This window comes from Talaromyces amestolkiae (assembly GCF_001896365.1).
Source record: "Talaromyces amestolkiae strain CIB chromosome Unknown scaffold1.1, whole genome shotgun sequence".
Lineage (NCBI taxonomy): Eukaryota > Fungi > Ascomycota > Eurotiomycetes > Eurotiales > Trichocomaceae > Talaromyces > Talaromyces amestolkiae.
In genome coordinates this window covers 2,945,606-2,960,008 of record NW_024468037.1, presented here as the reverse complement: position 1 = coordinate 2,960,008, position 14,403 = coordinate 2,945,606, and the positions used below count along the sequence as shown (strand labels likewise).

Sequence of the window (14,403 nt, the reverse complement as noted above, 5' to 3'; positions counted from 1 at the left end):
ACGGTGAACATCAAYCCCGCCACAATAGGTCTATACTTGAGTCGCGCAATCATGACATCCGGCATATCCTCGCTCACCCGCGTGGATGTATATCCCCACGATTTCCCTTTTAGTAAGTTGATGAGCACGATAAAGAGCCAGACATTTACCACCGAGCCGATGGTTTGATCTAGCAGGAATTTTTTGAGGAAGTTCTTAATTCCTCTGCCACCAGGCCGAGTGGTGGTAGTAGATGTTTTTCTCGGCGTCCAGTACCTCCTGATCGAAGAGGAAGAGGAAGAAGAAGAGGGTGGCGGAAGATGGTGGATGTCGGCTATATTCTTGTCTTTGACAGCTAGATCTTCAATGGGGATTACGACGCCTGCTGCATCGCCTCTGTTGCTTCCTGCGGTAGTGACAGAGCCGGAGGAAGAGGAAGAGGAGGAGGAGAACCAGCTAAAGGATGGGAAACCCGGGAAGCGCGATTCCATCCATCGCTGCCAGTAGAAGTTGATGGGTACGATGATAATGCAGTATGTGAGGAATTGGATGAATGCCAGGATGTTTAATTTAAATGGTTCCTATAATTCATCAGTATTTGATGTATAGAGTTTGTGAATATGTGGGAGGTACTTCGTTGTGCCATTGATCTATGATTTGAGCTAGGATGTTGGATATGGCATTGAAAAAGGTTGATTGGATCAGTGTCACGGCGAGGGCTGACGGCATTTTGCTGGCCAGCTGACTTAGCAGCAGAAGAAAGTACTCGCTGATACTATCGTAGTGATGATAACATGGAGTAATTAATCCTAGACGTTGAAAGGCCGAGGGCTCAACATGTTATTCCGTCCACGGGTAATGGTTGAAGCTGAAGTTGATTGTTTACTCGGAGTCCGTCCTGGCCATAGATTATTTAGCAGGGGGCGTAACCCTCATTTGTTTCGAATTCTTGAGGTATTGATAGGTATTTGAAGACCCCTTGGTGCTTTAATGAGGTATTCGGCTTCAATTAGAGCAACATAATGACTTCTGTAGTCAACTGTCATGATGTTGTGCTGATCTGCGGCGGAGAACGTGGCCTTAAGCTTTGTTAGTCTTAGCAAGCTTAGCAACCACTAGTTAGCATCCGAAACTTCACTCCTACAACCCCCAAACTATATTTTACGCAATGATGAAACTGATGCTGGAACTTTTTTGGCGGTAAAATTGTCACGCGATTAGTCATGGTTAGACTGAGTAGTAGGCAACACCTGGAAATTGGCAGTTAGCCTGAGGCTTCGACGCTTATAATAATCCAGGCAGATGAAAACACTTTTAGTAGATTAGGCACTAGCAACCATGATCAGTACGTCCTGTGAGAGGGATATTAGGTACATATGATGGAGGCACTCACTTCCTCTATCATACCGCATGCAACAAGCAACTGTCGCCCCAACAGCGGTGCACAAAATAGGAAACGCGCCGGTCAACAAATTATGAATCGGATCAATTGATTGCTCAGATAGACTATTTACAAATCTTGTCTTCGTCGAATGAGAACATTTGGCCCGGTCTTTGCCGACACAAAATGATCCGTCAAGGCCAAAAACCCATCAGCATCCTCCCCAGTCCGATCAGCCAGCTCAATATCAAACAAAAACAATAATCTAGACAATGTAATACGCATCTCCATTAATGCCATGCTCTTTCCAATACACCCTCTAGGTCCAATGCTAAATGGGCAAAAGGCGTTCCGTGCAACCTCAATTTCAGGCTTTGCGGCCACCCATGATTGCCGTCCCGAGCGAGTCTGGCATGTTGCGCCTTCGATCCAGCGTTCGGGGATGTATGACAAAGGCTCGCGGTAGTAGTCTGGCGAGCGATGAATGGAGTATGCCGGTGTACCGCATTCACTACCAGCCGGTAGGAAAACCCCATCGACTTCAGCACCGCCCTCCATTGCTTCACGAGGGATGGATCCAGGGACAGCCGGCGACAAGCGCATGGCCTCATCGATACATGCTTTAAGGTAGGTCAAGTCATTGATTTGAGGTCCGCTGACGATCTGCTCCACATCCGTGAAACTGGACCTCACTTCTTTCTTAAGTTTCTCCATGACTGCCGTGTGGCGAACGAGATAGAACAGTGTTGCTACAATGCTTGTCGACGTGGTGTCACTCCCAGCAACCATGAGCACATTCGCTTCGCCCCATAGCTCTTTCATTGAAAGGCCCTCTCCGGTCTCGGGGTCTTTGGCATTTAACAAATAATAGAAAAAGTCTTTCTTTGCGCCGTGGCCAGCTTCCACACGCTCTTTGGCTCGTTCTGTAGCTTCGGCGCGAGACTTCATGATGAAGTTCCATCGATCCATGGTGAGTTTCCGAATGAAGATCTTGTCGAGTCCCCATCTATCTAAAGGCATCCAAAGGCCGCACTATCCTCGTTAGAGTTGACCATATGATATCTGCGGAACAGGGGGAACTCACAACATAGTGACGGTACGCAGCCCGATCAACCAAATGAACCATATTCCGCTTGGCACCATCAATCAACAGATTAAAACTCTTGCCAAAACACAACTCTCCCAGCACATCATAAGTCATGAATCCCAACCAATTGCTCATATTCCGCACAATCTGGCCCTTTTCGGTCTTGTACTCATTTGGCAAAATGACATCACTCATGTATTGAGGCTCTTCACCAAGCACAGCACACAGCTGACGGATGTGAATCAACATAACATCTTCCATTGCCTTGAGAGCGTGGTCGGAGAATGCATGGCTTAGGACACGACGTTTCTTACCGTGGATGGCTTTGTCGATCGCATTGTGGGTGTTGTAGACGCCCTTGATAGCGGCGAAACCGTGGTAGAAATCGGCCTTTTTGAATTGTTTGCCATGACCATAGATATCGCGCAGACCTTTGGCGGTATTGATAGAGACGAAATTGGGGGCTACGCGGACATGGGAGCCGTATTGTTGGTGCAACTTGTGTAGCCATAGGTGTCTGTCACCTTGGATGCCGTGGTAGAGTTGTACCCATGGTGTAACTGTTGCGAGGAAGGGACCTTTGATGTGTCGTAGTGGATGGAAGAAACGGTTGTAGGCGACGTATCCAATTGTCTAGACGATTAGTCTCGCGAAGCCCATGCCTTTACTTTAAAAAGAACTTACAGCAATCACAATGCCCGCGATGCCGACAGCTGCTACAAAGCGTGCTAGACCAAAATATTCGGAAATCATTCCGTTCTATCGTTCAATCTTCCCCAGAAAATGCTAGTAGTAAGTATCCGTGATTATCCGCCAGTATGCGCTCGGTGACCTTGTCTCCGCAAACGGGATCAATTGGCTTCACCCCGAATCATGGATTCTAATCGTATGAAATAAATAATTTAAACATCAAGATAGACAGGATTCTGCACGCTCTTATATAGTCTTTCAAAGCGCGGCTATAACCGGTGCCGATATTCTACCTCAACGTTGATTGTATCATTTTGTCAACTATGGCCGGGTATTTGGTTCGTGGTAATCGCCTTCCATCTTCTTCATTGTTTTTTTTTCCTGGTCACTTCGCATATACCTATTTCAAGTAAATAATCAAAGAAGCTGAACTTCAATCCTTATTCATACTACTAAGAGCATCAGATGTATTGCGGGTTGCTTGTAGCAGGTGCAATGGTGAGCCAAAATCCGGGTATAGCCGATGAACCTTGAAACTGGACCGGATATTTCTTCCCTCTTCTCTTTATAATCTTACAATCCGCGCCTTCGATAGGTACGTATTGTCCTAAGAGAGGTGTCATGAGTCTTGTGACCTGTTCTATAGTAGATTGAAATATTGGATATCTGCCCCTCCGCTCAAAGCCATTTTCCTACACTATGTACATGATTTTGTATTCCTTTAAGCGGATATATCAAGCACCGCTGTCGTTGCTGTACCCATGAGCACCACCGTCTAATATCCACTGCTCGTTATCGTCATTATCATCCTGTACTCTGCGCCATGTGCGTCTAACCTCCTTGTTTTTGTCTCCAACTTCCCCATCCGTTCGGCTTTTCCATATAGGCCGCATTAGACCACCACTTGCTAGTAGAGGGTTCTTGCTGAATGCTGCACCTGTGGCCCCAGTCTCGTTCCTCTGAGCATCCACCATGGCTGTATCGTCAACGTCTTTCTCCTCCTCTTCCGGAGTAACAGCAGCTGAAGGAGCAGCATGATACGAACGCACTACTCGACCACTTTTTATATCCAAACTCAAAACCGTTTGCTTCTTCTCCCACTCCGGTTTCGCTTTCTCTTCCATCTCTCGTAAAATCTTTTGCTGTTTTTTCAGGGCTAGCGCTCGCTGCGCGGGACTCATCCATTGCGTAGATCCGATATTAGGCGTCTCGAAGTCTGCGGCTTCGTCTACTACGCGCGTTCGTTGGGCGTTTTGCGCTTGGAAAGCAAGCAACTTGTTTCTATGGGCGACGGCGGCGTCGAGTTTGCTTGGTGGTCCACTGTCAGGTACACCCGGGCCCCCTGTGTGGTGCACTCCTTCGTTGTGGGCTCTCATCTTTTCTTGTCCTCGTTCTGCACGAAGTTCTTTGATCATGCTCTGAATTTCCTGGCTTGACAATAACTGTGCGCCACAGAAAGAACATGGCTGTAAACCCTCGAGTGAGCATATAATCTTCCCGCAGCTGAGGCAATTCGGCGCAGGTGTGAATAACGGATGTATTGATGCATTACAGTCACATTTTTGTCTTTTCTTGGCAGATGTAGGATTCGTAGACACCTCTAGAGCCGCAATCGCAGACGTCAAATCTGCAATATTTGTCGTCGTTACCGATCCTTTACCAGGCGTTGAATGTCCAGACCCAGACCCAGTCCCAGCTGGTCGGTGTGCCTTGCTTGTCTTTGATTTCACATTGGGCAAGTAATCTGATATTAAAGGTCCTGCTGCCGACGGCGGCGCTTTTGTACTATTGCTCTTTGGGGCGGGTGATGGATTCCGTGAGTCCGCCGAGGACGAGCCATATCCAGATCCGATATCCGGCTGTAACGAGGCAGGTCTGCCTGATATAGTCATATAATCTTGCTCCAAGTCTGCCTTCTTATATCCACCGGAGACATTCCCGTAGTTCTCTGGTCTTCGCGGAGGTCCGGCATTGTGTAATGGCGCCTTGGTTCGCTTGTTTTTCTTCACATGATTCCTCTCAGACGGACCGGCGTCATCACGAGTCGTACGAGGTGTAGTTGCACCTGATTGAGGAGTCGATGTACCACTATCAGCTCGTCGTGAGTTAAATGATGAAATGAATTCGAGAACTGGTGGCGCATCGCCGAGGAGATTCTTCAAATGTTCGGCGCTTTCTTCCTTTGATAGACCGGCGGAATACGTGACTATCTGTTTTAGTGACTCCTCATCTAGTGGGAGAAAGTTGGACAGCTTGGGAAGCGCCCAAGTGACCAGGGAGTTCGACATGGCGGGGKTATTTGTGATGTCAAAAGACGCAGCTCTTTGGAAGATGATGATCGTTTCTTATCGCTACTTATCAGTGCGGAGACCGCTTCGGGTTTAGTCATTAACATTAGCACTGACCCTCATAACCCTATTTTGCAATGCAAAGTTGTTTATCCATTTTTCAGGATCATGAACGAATGTAATTTTTTTCTTTTTTTTTTCTTTTTTATTTATTGGTGAAATCTACCTTTGAGTACTGATTTTAGATGACTCCACGTCAAGACCCAACACTCAAATCGAAATGGCTTTTCCCTATCGAAACACTACGGATTTCCTCCAATGTAAATCAACTTCATAGATCAAATTTCGTCCTTACTGGTTAACATTCGCAATGCGGCCACTTTCAAGGTAGGATTTGACACGAGGGCGGCTCTCAAAAGCCTTCTTGAACGTTTCAATGACACTGGGCAGGGTTTCCTGGAGATCATGTCAATGAGACAACTACTCTCACCCAATAGTATAACAAGCACATACCGGAAGAGTACCAGTTTTCTGATCATTTTCAATAGATTGATAGACTGCAAAATCTGTATAGGTAACCCTGTCACCTAGGAGGAAAGGGCCGCCACGTTGCGAGTAATAGTGCGCTATGATCTTATAGTATTTCGGCACGTGGTTGTTCTTGTACTCATCTGATGCATTCTTGAGGTTGGCAACCCATTGGAACTGGAAGGATTCAGTCAGTTGATGGCCTAGAACTAGAAACGGTGTAGCTTACTCTCCAGTCTATATAGATATCAGCTACGGCATCGACGACCCATTTCTCGAGACTTGTCTGGCCGTCATAATCATTCAGTTCTCGGGCTAGATATCGCAGGGTTGGAATGTGCTAGAAATAGGTCAGTATCAGCAACAGACACAGACATAAAAAAGATCATAAACCTGTGTCAAAATAGTGCCGTTGTACTCGAGTGCTGGGACATTTCCCGTAATCGTAATACCCTTTCCTTTCAGTTCTTCACTGGTTGCAGGCCAGGTATGATCATACGCATAGCGGACGTCTTCAAAATCAATGCCGGCATCTTTCAAGAACAATCTATGTAGCGTCTTGTTAGCGGTACTACGAAGAGAAAGGAGCACTGTATCTACCGGACAACCTCTCCTCGACCTAGACTACCAATATCCAGGTAATGCAGAACCGGCTTTGTAGATGTGGTTGACATCGTAGCAGATAGCGCTTTTCTTATGATTGCAAGATAACAGGTAAAGAGTATATGAAAGAAATTTGATTCCAGGCGTGGGTAGATGGTCCGTTGATGTAAGGTTAAATACAGAGGCACAATTTGCCCCGCCTCGTATCATATACCTATTGCGGCTGGTCGGGATATGGAATATTAGTAACCCAAAGTACGAACTTTAAAGAATGAAGCGGTAATGCACCGATATTGGTCTGATTATCTAAAAAACCTTCATGTGCTGAATTTATCATCTAGGGTCTCATCTGTGAGGAGAAGGATTACAAATTAGCTACCGGTCACTACCGCAATATCCGCAATTTCCAAACTAACCACGACAATCCGACTCTTCGCACCGCACTGCTCGTAGGAGACATGAGCGTAGCCATTTATTATTCAGATTTGGGGGCCTACAGAGAGTTGCGTTGAGGATTACTCGTGGAGCAAGCTCGAGGAGGCCTATTATTCATGACGGCAACTTTAATTCGCGAGCATATCCCGGTTTCAAGCCATTGGCTACTTGAAAATACTCGTGCTATTGATAGTTCCATGGCTTTTTGAAGGTAGAGGACGTGGGCTGAAGGCTGTTGGTTATTTGTTACGAGTGGTCTATACGAAACCCTAACTCTCCGTACATTCACCGCCACGTGAGATCTCGATTGTCTTATTCTCTTCTTCTTCTTCTTCTTCCGCCTAAAGAAGTCAATGGCAAGACCAACAATCAATGTAATTCAATGGTACATAATATACATGTTCAAGGCTGGGTTAGCAGATTATTGCAGAAGCAATATGCACGCGAGATGCATCCAGACAGCGACCCACATCATAAATTAAGCCAGCTGCGTGGATTATTGTAAAAAGTGATAAAGAAGCATCATGAAGAAGGTAACTTCCGGCAAGCACAACCACGAATCCAAACGCCGAAAATGCTATGAAATAAACAACTTTGAGCAAAAAGCAATATAAACATATGAAAATGCTCGGTGTATCAAGACTCGAGTTTTTCCTCGCCATCAACTGAAGGGTCATGAAATGATTCTGCGGATTCAGCGGCTTCTGCTGCCTCAGCCGCCTCCGCAGCTTCTTCCGCCAGCATTGTGTCTGGCGTGGCTGCTTTCTTCAATTTGCTTGGAGGTGCCGGTTTACTAGTCCCCAGCTTTTTTGGGGTATTGGGTTTCTTCTTTTTGAAATTCATAGGCGCAGCATCATCGTCTGGAAACGGGCGCTTGGGTGGTCCTGAAGTTGTGGGTGTGGCCGAACCTCCTTCACGATTTCTGGCGGCTGCACGACCTGATATGCCCATACAACGATCAAGATGTGCTGATACTCTGTTTGTTTGACAGTAGCGTGGACAATTGGGACATTTAATCGTTGGGTAATCGGGTGCGTTCTGTTTGGATGAGCCGTTTGCATCCGGAGTTGACGGTGGGCTAGATATCGGAGTGTTGGTATTGGTATTTTTCTTCTTCTTTTTCGTTTTGTCGGTAGCAAAAGGATTACCATGAACGTCGTATCCAGGTCTGCTGACTAAAGGATGTTTTGTGCAATATTCTTTTGACGGGTCTGGAGGTGGACGAGCACCGACTCCCATGGTTGGATATAATAGACGCGGTAGCCGGCAAAACGGACAAACAATCTCTTTGGTTGTAACAAGCGGATTGCCCTTGAGGTATACCTTGCCATTTTCACAGATAGCACCTTCTGTTTCTACTTGTACCTTCTTCTCCGGAACACCTCCCGCCTCGGCTTCGGCTTCAGCTTTTTGTCTTGCTAGCACGACGGCAGATCTCATCCTCGCGAGTTTCTCATCTCGGTGTACTTTTGCCACGATGTCGTGTATAATGTTGTAGAAAGTGGCGTTCAGAATATCCTTGGACTGTATTTCTGTTTAATCGCTGTACAATAAGTCAATCGGAGTAGATGCTCATACCAGCTCTGAGAATGATGCGGAAGTCAAGACCCGAGACCCAGTCTCTGCAGTCTTGTTTGAATCGAGGCCTGCCATTTCGTGGAAATTTGGCTCTATTTATAGGTTCAGTAATGAGACGCCTTATAGAACGCCGGAAGTGTCATGCTTCTGATCGACTTCTTCTACTTACACTGGGCTGCGTCAACAGTACTCTCACAATCGCTTAGCAGCAAGGAAGTTGCCGCACCCGTCTGCCAATCATTGATATAACACCCACTACTATCTCATAAAGCCAGGCTGCGTTTAGCTGTGCGATACTCGATCTTAGGTAATTTCGGGAGCTTGTGATCGGTTTGTACGGGTGGATGCGCTTCGGTTAAATCCAGCAAGCCGTAACAAAAGCTGCCGAGGCTGGGAAAAGTATCTTGTGTGACACGGATGACTCGTAAGATATCGAATGATCTGCCCAAAGAAAGTCAATAAAGTGTCAGTGACCGATTGTCTCACAAAGGATATGCTCCTGACAGTTTTAAGGAGCCAGCTCAGCGAGTGGATCTCATTGCGGCTCGCGGGCTGCAGGGKTTTGGACAGAAGGACAATTTACCTGAGTGCACGAAACAGAGAAAATAATCAAGTTCTGAGCTGGGCACAAGTCGCAGACTGCAGAGGAGTTCGATGAGAAAAGCGCTGTCAATGAATTGTTCATGGACAGACTTTAAGAAGGCGATCATTTTAGGTACGGACGGGTCACCGAGTAATTAGTCCAGAAACGGCTTAGTGCCCTCTGCTAGGCCAATGTAAACAACGGACGCCGATAAGGCCCTCTTATCGCGAAATCGGTGCCCATTTCTCCGCATGCTCTCCTTCTCCCCTCCCACAGCACGAAGATTACATGGATCTTGACACGTCTGATCCTTGAGAGACGGTCGGCGGGCTACGCTTAGTTAATGGCATATCAAGTATTCGCAAAAGCGCAGGCGCAACAGCGGACAGCCGCAAATACAACATCGACAACTGCGACTTCTCCGCCCCTCTCCCCTCCCTCGTTGCTGGCCAAGCAGCCACCCCTCCATCCTGCGCCTTTGGTGCTCCCACAATCTGCTTCTTCTTCGTCTTCGCATAGGCCACCTTCAATTGGAGACCCGAATTTTACCCCGACACCATTCTCGGAGCCATTGATTACCTACCAAACTCCCCATCCACATGTCACCATCGATCCAGTCCGAACTGCACACATCCCTTCTTTGAGCCGCATAACTGGGCTGTTACTTCCTATCCGATACCCCAGCTCATTCTACACGGCATGTATTACCGACCCGGTCATTGCTTCATTATCACGCGTCGCGGTGTACCATGACCATCCCGTTCCCAGCGGGCCATCTACAGAGACAACATTTGGAGCAACACGCCAATCACCAACCTCAACGGCAGGAGGCGGAGCAGGAGGACTATGCGGCACAGATAAAGTCATAGGAGGAATCAGATGCCGCCTCGAACGGCTCTTTCCCGAATTCGCAGGTCTAAACGGACAAGATAGCAGGTCACCGCCAACGAATCTGTACATACAGACTCTACACTTACTTTCACCGCATCGAGGAAATGGCGTTGCGGCTTCACTCCTGAATGCTTTGTTATTTGCGAAACCGCCGTCGGTATCTTCAAAGTCGTATCGAGTTTCGTCTCTGGTGAGGCATTACAACATTCATACTGTGACAGCTCATGTTCACGAGACCAACGATGAAGGATTGAGGTGGTATGTTGCTAGGGGGTTCCATGTTGAAGATGGGGTCGTGAAGGGTTATTACAGACGTTTGAATCCCGGTGGAGCGAGAATCGTCAGGTTAGATCTGGATTGGGACAATGACGAGCAGGAAGAGGAAGCAGGTAAACAGCAGCAAGATTCGGAAAACTCACTACAGTCATCGGACGTAACCAAAGCCACCATATCCGCAAACGAGGAACAAAGCGATGATGAAGACGACGATTGGGAGAAGCTCGAGCCCGAAGAGGACGATGCCGATGACCACGGCGTTGTACACCTTACAGACAGTCAGATCCTAGATGACAATTCTCCTACATCGACGGCATCTCTCTCCGGTAAACGTAAACGCGATCTTGAACAGTTTCAAAAAAGGCATAAATAGACAGGCACAAAATTATTCTTGGTTCTTGTTAGCATTTTAGAATTTTGCCTGCATTGCATTTGCCCTATTTTCATATCTTCGTCTTGTTAGCCAACACGTGCGTCCATCATACCCAATATAGATTATAGGTATATCAAATATCAATGTCTTTTAAGCTGTCTATAAGATTCTACTTACTGAGAGTTTGTTCTACTTCTTCAATAGATTCTCAAAATGAATGAATTAGATGTACACTTCCGTCAATGTCCAGCGGGTATCCTGAAACTAAATACAATCAAAAGAGAAAAGAGGCTTGGAGTGACTGAGAATATACATAGAGCCAGCCACAGATGCGTCAATATATACTGTTCGAAGAGGATCATCATACCCAGGTATGAAGTACTAACAGGACTCTGAGGTCAATGGTCGGAGGAAAGAGTTATACGTAATCAAATCGCGTAATTCTCCGCATGAAGGAATATCTCGTCTTTTGACGGATCCTTCATAACAATATGTTGTAATCGTGCCACTGTAGTAGCTACTTCAACTCGCATACTTGGTGGCCCACAGACAAAAACGCAGGTACGACGACCCCAGCTTTTTGATTGCTCTTGCAACAACTCTGATATGTTCGGTCTTGCATAGTCAGTGCGCCAGCTATCTTGTTTCTGTCGTGGAAGGAAAGCGAACCGCGTCAGCGTGTTTCGAGTGTTAAGGGCGGTTGTTGAGATTGGATGTGGCTGTTGTGGAGGGKAATGTGGTGTTTGCTGCATCATCTGGCTATACTGCTGATATTGATCGTAATTATATTGCTGCTGCTGTGGTGACTGGTTCTGTTGGAAGCCAAAATTGAATCCCTGGTGCTGGGCTTGTGACGCTCCGAATGGAACGTTCTGTGGGGGAGCCCCATAGGTATATGGCGCATACGGGTCATAGTGGACGTAGGCCGCTTGAGGAGGGTAGCTACTAGATCCAACGCTTCCAGCAAGGTGTGCATTTGGGAGAGGAGCAATATCATCTTCGTTCTCCCGACGAAGCTCCTTCTCCTGTTGCAGGTCACCGCCAGCTGCCTCGCGAATCCACGCCGAGTTTCGCTTGTTGGAAACTCCGTGCAGAATCTCGTTCACCGTCTCTGTAGCGTAAGCATTGTCTTTGTCGGTACCCGTCAGATAGAAGTTGCAAAACACAGAGCTTGGTGGAGCATATTCTCTGCAAATTCGAAGCTCTTCTTTAAACCACTCCATTGTCTCTGGACGTCTCAGTGCCCAAACTACTCTGACAGTCTTTGTTACAGCATGGCCATCTCTCATTTTTTTGATTAGGTTGAGAAGTTGACTGGCAATAGCGGTGATACCACTACCACCCGCGAAGAATACAACGTCGTCAAATGCAGCGAGTTCACGTTGCATACCTCCATAGGGCCCGTCCAGCATCGATCGGTAAATCTTGTAAGGTCCCTTTCGTTTTGCAGTCTCCATGACTTTCTTCGTAAAGCCACCAAAAGGCCGGAACACAAGAACCATATCACGGTATTCGGGTCCGTAATTTGATGGGAAGTCGTCACTGCAAAGGGAGGCTATCGTAAAAGGATGATTTTGTAGAGGCGATATGCCCGGCATTCGAAGGTAAACAAACTGTCCTGGTCTCCATCGCATCTCTGTCGGAATAGTCACTTTCACGGCATTTCCAGGAAGTATCGTCACCGATGATTCTTCCCCAATCAGCCATGACATTCGTAGAGGGTAGAACCAATTAAGGTAGATGCCTCTGATGCAGTACGAAAAGAACCACACTGCTATCGAAGCCCATAGATAATTCCAAGACAGGAGGAAGTTCTTCGTATGCCATATGAGCATGCCCAAGAATACAACGGCGATGGGGCCATGCAAGTATGCGAAAAGCTCGTAGGCTTTTGAGCGTATAAAGGAAAGGGAATGAAGACAGAGGACTGCCAGTGGGACGAACGCTGCAATTCCAGTACCGTAAATGTACATTTGTACGCCCTGAGGAATGAGATTCTGTGAGAAAAGTGCATAAGCTCCCTCATCACTCCATACTGGGGTAATGTAGAAAGGTATCATATGAACGAGTGACATAAAAAGACATAAATATCCGAGCCACCGATGAATGACATTCAGTCGTTCGTGACTGATACCCGTCACTATAGCCAGGACATTGGGTTTGGTACCAAGAGCGGTGATCCAGGGTATCATGGCAACCGCAATCATTCCAGCACGAATAGCCAACGGCGGTGAACCCAAGGCAATACTCGTATAATACAGCGGTTGTGGAAGGAAACAGTACAGTGTAATGAACACTAAGCCTGCTGAAACGAGAACTATCGTCGAAAGAGCCGGGAAAACTATGCGCATCTTGCCGATACCCAGCGTCGGGATTGGCCTGTAGAAAACCCATCGGAAAACTGCAATGACAACACTCATCGGACGGAGCAACGAAGATTCATGTTGTCGAGATGACGAGGGAAGTGGTCCGGTTCTTGGAAAAAACTTCCTGGTTGAGCTGTCGGTGGCAGCGCTCGTGAGCTCTTGTTCTGATGTGCCCGCTGAATTTCCATTAGGTGACAGGAGATTGATCTCTCTGTGAGCGGCTACTCGAACTCGATCGCTTAAGAGATGGTATACGCGAACCAGAGACGTCAATACGACAATAACAACGCTGAAGTAGATCCAGCCTAATGCGTATTTCCCTGATTGAGACCATGGATCTCTCTGCATCTCTGCTTGTTCCGCCGCAGTGGTTGATGCTGTGATTGGCACATTGATGCGTTTCGCCAGCGAAACCAGTGATTCGAACATGTTTCCAGCCATTTTCACCTTTGGCTATCGGCAGCCACCACTGTGTGCATCCAGCTAGGCGGAAGGATGGAATGAAATAGAGAGTCGCGTGCTGTATCGGAGTATTTGCTATATTGACAGACTTCTGGCTTGGTTAGTATCTGTATACATCTCAGTTGTAGCAGAATGCAATAGCACAACATACAACCAAATCTCTGCAAAGCTCGCAGAGCTTTCAGTTGCAGAGCCAAGCACTTTCAGCTTAACAATGAAAATGAATCAGATTTCATCAATCATGGCAAGTTGCTCTTCACAAGCACAACAGGTCCATGCGCGAAGATCTCGAAGAATCAAAGGTGCAGAAGAGAGAGAGAAAGGTTCTTGATCGGATGGGCGGGGAAGATGGACAGCTGGCGCAATAGCAGTAAGTTATAAACTCTTTTTCTTATTCTAATTCTAGATCGGACCGACGAAAGCGACGAACCTAGTGCTTCTTGACCGGCATCCCAACCGAACTTGTGAGTAGATTATGCAACCTTTGCCTTCCCATGAACCAAAAATAAACTGTCTGTATGCAGGCGGCGGGTGATGTGATCAACTTATCAAGGCAATCCGGCTGGGCCTATCGAGGGCTCAACAAATGGGAGAGTAGGTCGAGCTTAACCCCGACATCGAGGGCCACGATGGCTGCGCGTAGAGAAAACAATCGTTGCATATTGGCTGGGKGTTCTTGGACATCCGGACATTGTCTCCAAGGTGGTCCACCGCCATTCCTCGACGTGAATGGCCGTTGCTCGCTTCCTGGCGATCACGACTAATTTCTCCGTACTGGAGATAAGCAGCAATCAGCAGGCAAGAAACGGAGTTGACGAATGGGATGTTGGGATTAGACGCTGTCATTCGACCGAGTACGGCCCAATGGGATGCCTGCACTCGG

At 47.2% G+C, this 14,403-nt stretch overlaps 7 protein-coding genes across 7 annotated transcripts; 2 read left to right on the top strand and 5 right to left on the bottom strand.

Annotated features, from left to right (window-relative positions):
• Nucleotides 1-51: 51 nt before the first annotated feature.
• On the top strand, nt 52-486 carry BHQ10_000971 (uncharacterized protein; the record flags this gene model as incomplete). The annotated part of the gene is made up of 2 exons (XM_040882655.1): nt 52-112; nt 215-486. 2 exons carry the CDS (start codon nt 52-54, stop codon nt 484-486), a joined length of 333 nt encoding a protein of 110 aa, XP_040729476.1.
• Nucleotides 487-1,489: 1,003 nt separating this feature from the next.
• Nucleotides 1,490-3,200, bottom strand: BHQ10_000970 (uncharacterized protein; the record flags this gene model as incomplete). The annotated part of the gene is made up of 3 exons (XM_040882644.1): nt 1,490-2,392; nt 2,445-3,080; nt 3,132-3,200. The coding sequence occupies 3 exons, from the start codon at nt 3,198-3,200 to the stop codon at nt 1,490-1,492; spliced, it is 1,608 nt and encodes a 535-aa protein (XP_040729475.1).
• Nucleotides 3,201-3,871: 671 nt separating this feature from the next.
• On the bottom strand, nt 3,872-5,425 carry BHQ10_000969 (uncharacterized protein; the record flags this gene model as incomplete). Its single annotated transcript, XM_040882632.1, has 1 exon — nt 3,872-5,425. One exon carries the CDS (start codon nt 5,423-5,425, stop codon nt 3,872-3,874), a length of 1,554 nt encoding a protein of 517 aa, XP_040729474.1.
• A 351-nt stretch (nt 5,426-5,776) lies between these two features.
• On the bottom strand, nt 5,777-6,627 carry BHQ10_000968 (uncharacterized protein; the record flags this gene model as incomplete). Its single annotated transcript, XM_040882621.1, has 5 exons — nt 5,777-5,881; nt 5,939-6,130; nt 6,183-6,293; nt 6,347-6,500; nt 6,554-6,627. The coding sequence occupies 5 exons, from the start codon at nt 6,625-6,627 to the stop codon at nt 5,777-5,779; spliced, it is 636 nt and encodes a 211-aa protein (XP_040729473.1).
• A 1,000-nt stretch (nt 6,628-7,627) lies between these two features.
• BHQ10_000967 (uncharacterized protein) lies at nt 7,628-8,644 on the bottom strand (the record flags this gene model as incomplete). The annotated part of the gene is made up of 2 exons (XM_040882610.1): nt 7,628-8,515; nt 8,570-8,644. The coding sequence occupies 2 exons, from the start codon at nt 8,642-8,644 to the stop codon at nt 7,628-7,630; spliced, it is 963 nt and encodes a 320-aa protein (XP_040729472.1).
• Nucleotides 8,645-9,495: 851 nt separating this feature from the next.
• BHQ10_000966 (uncharacterized protein) lies at nt 9,496-10,692 on the top strand (the record flags this gene model as incomplete). The annotated part of the gene is made up of 1 exon (XM_040882599.1): nt 9,496-10,692. One exon carries the CDS (start codon nt 9,496-9,498, stop codon nt 10,690-10,692), a length of 1,197 nt encoding a protein of 398 aa, XP_040729471.1.
• A 428-nt stretch (nt 10,693-11,120) lies between these two features.
• On the bottom strand, nt 11,121-13,499 carry BHQ10_000965 (uncharacterized protein; the record flags this gene model as incomplete). The annotated part of the gene is made up of 1 exon (XM_040882588.1): nt 11,121-13,499. One exon carries the CDS (start codon nt 13,497-13,499, stop codon nt 11,121-11,123), a length of 2,379 nt encoding a protein of 792 aa, XP_040729470.1.
• Between the last annotated feature and the right edge of the window lie 904 nt (nt 13,500-14,403).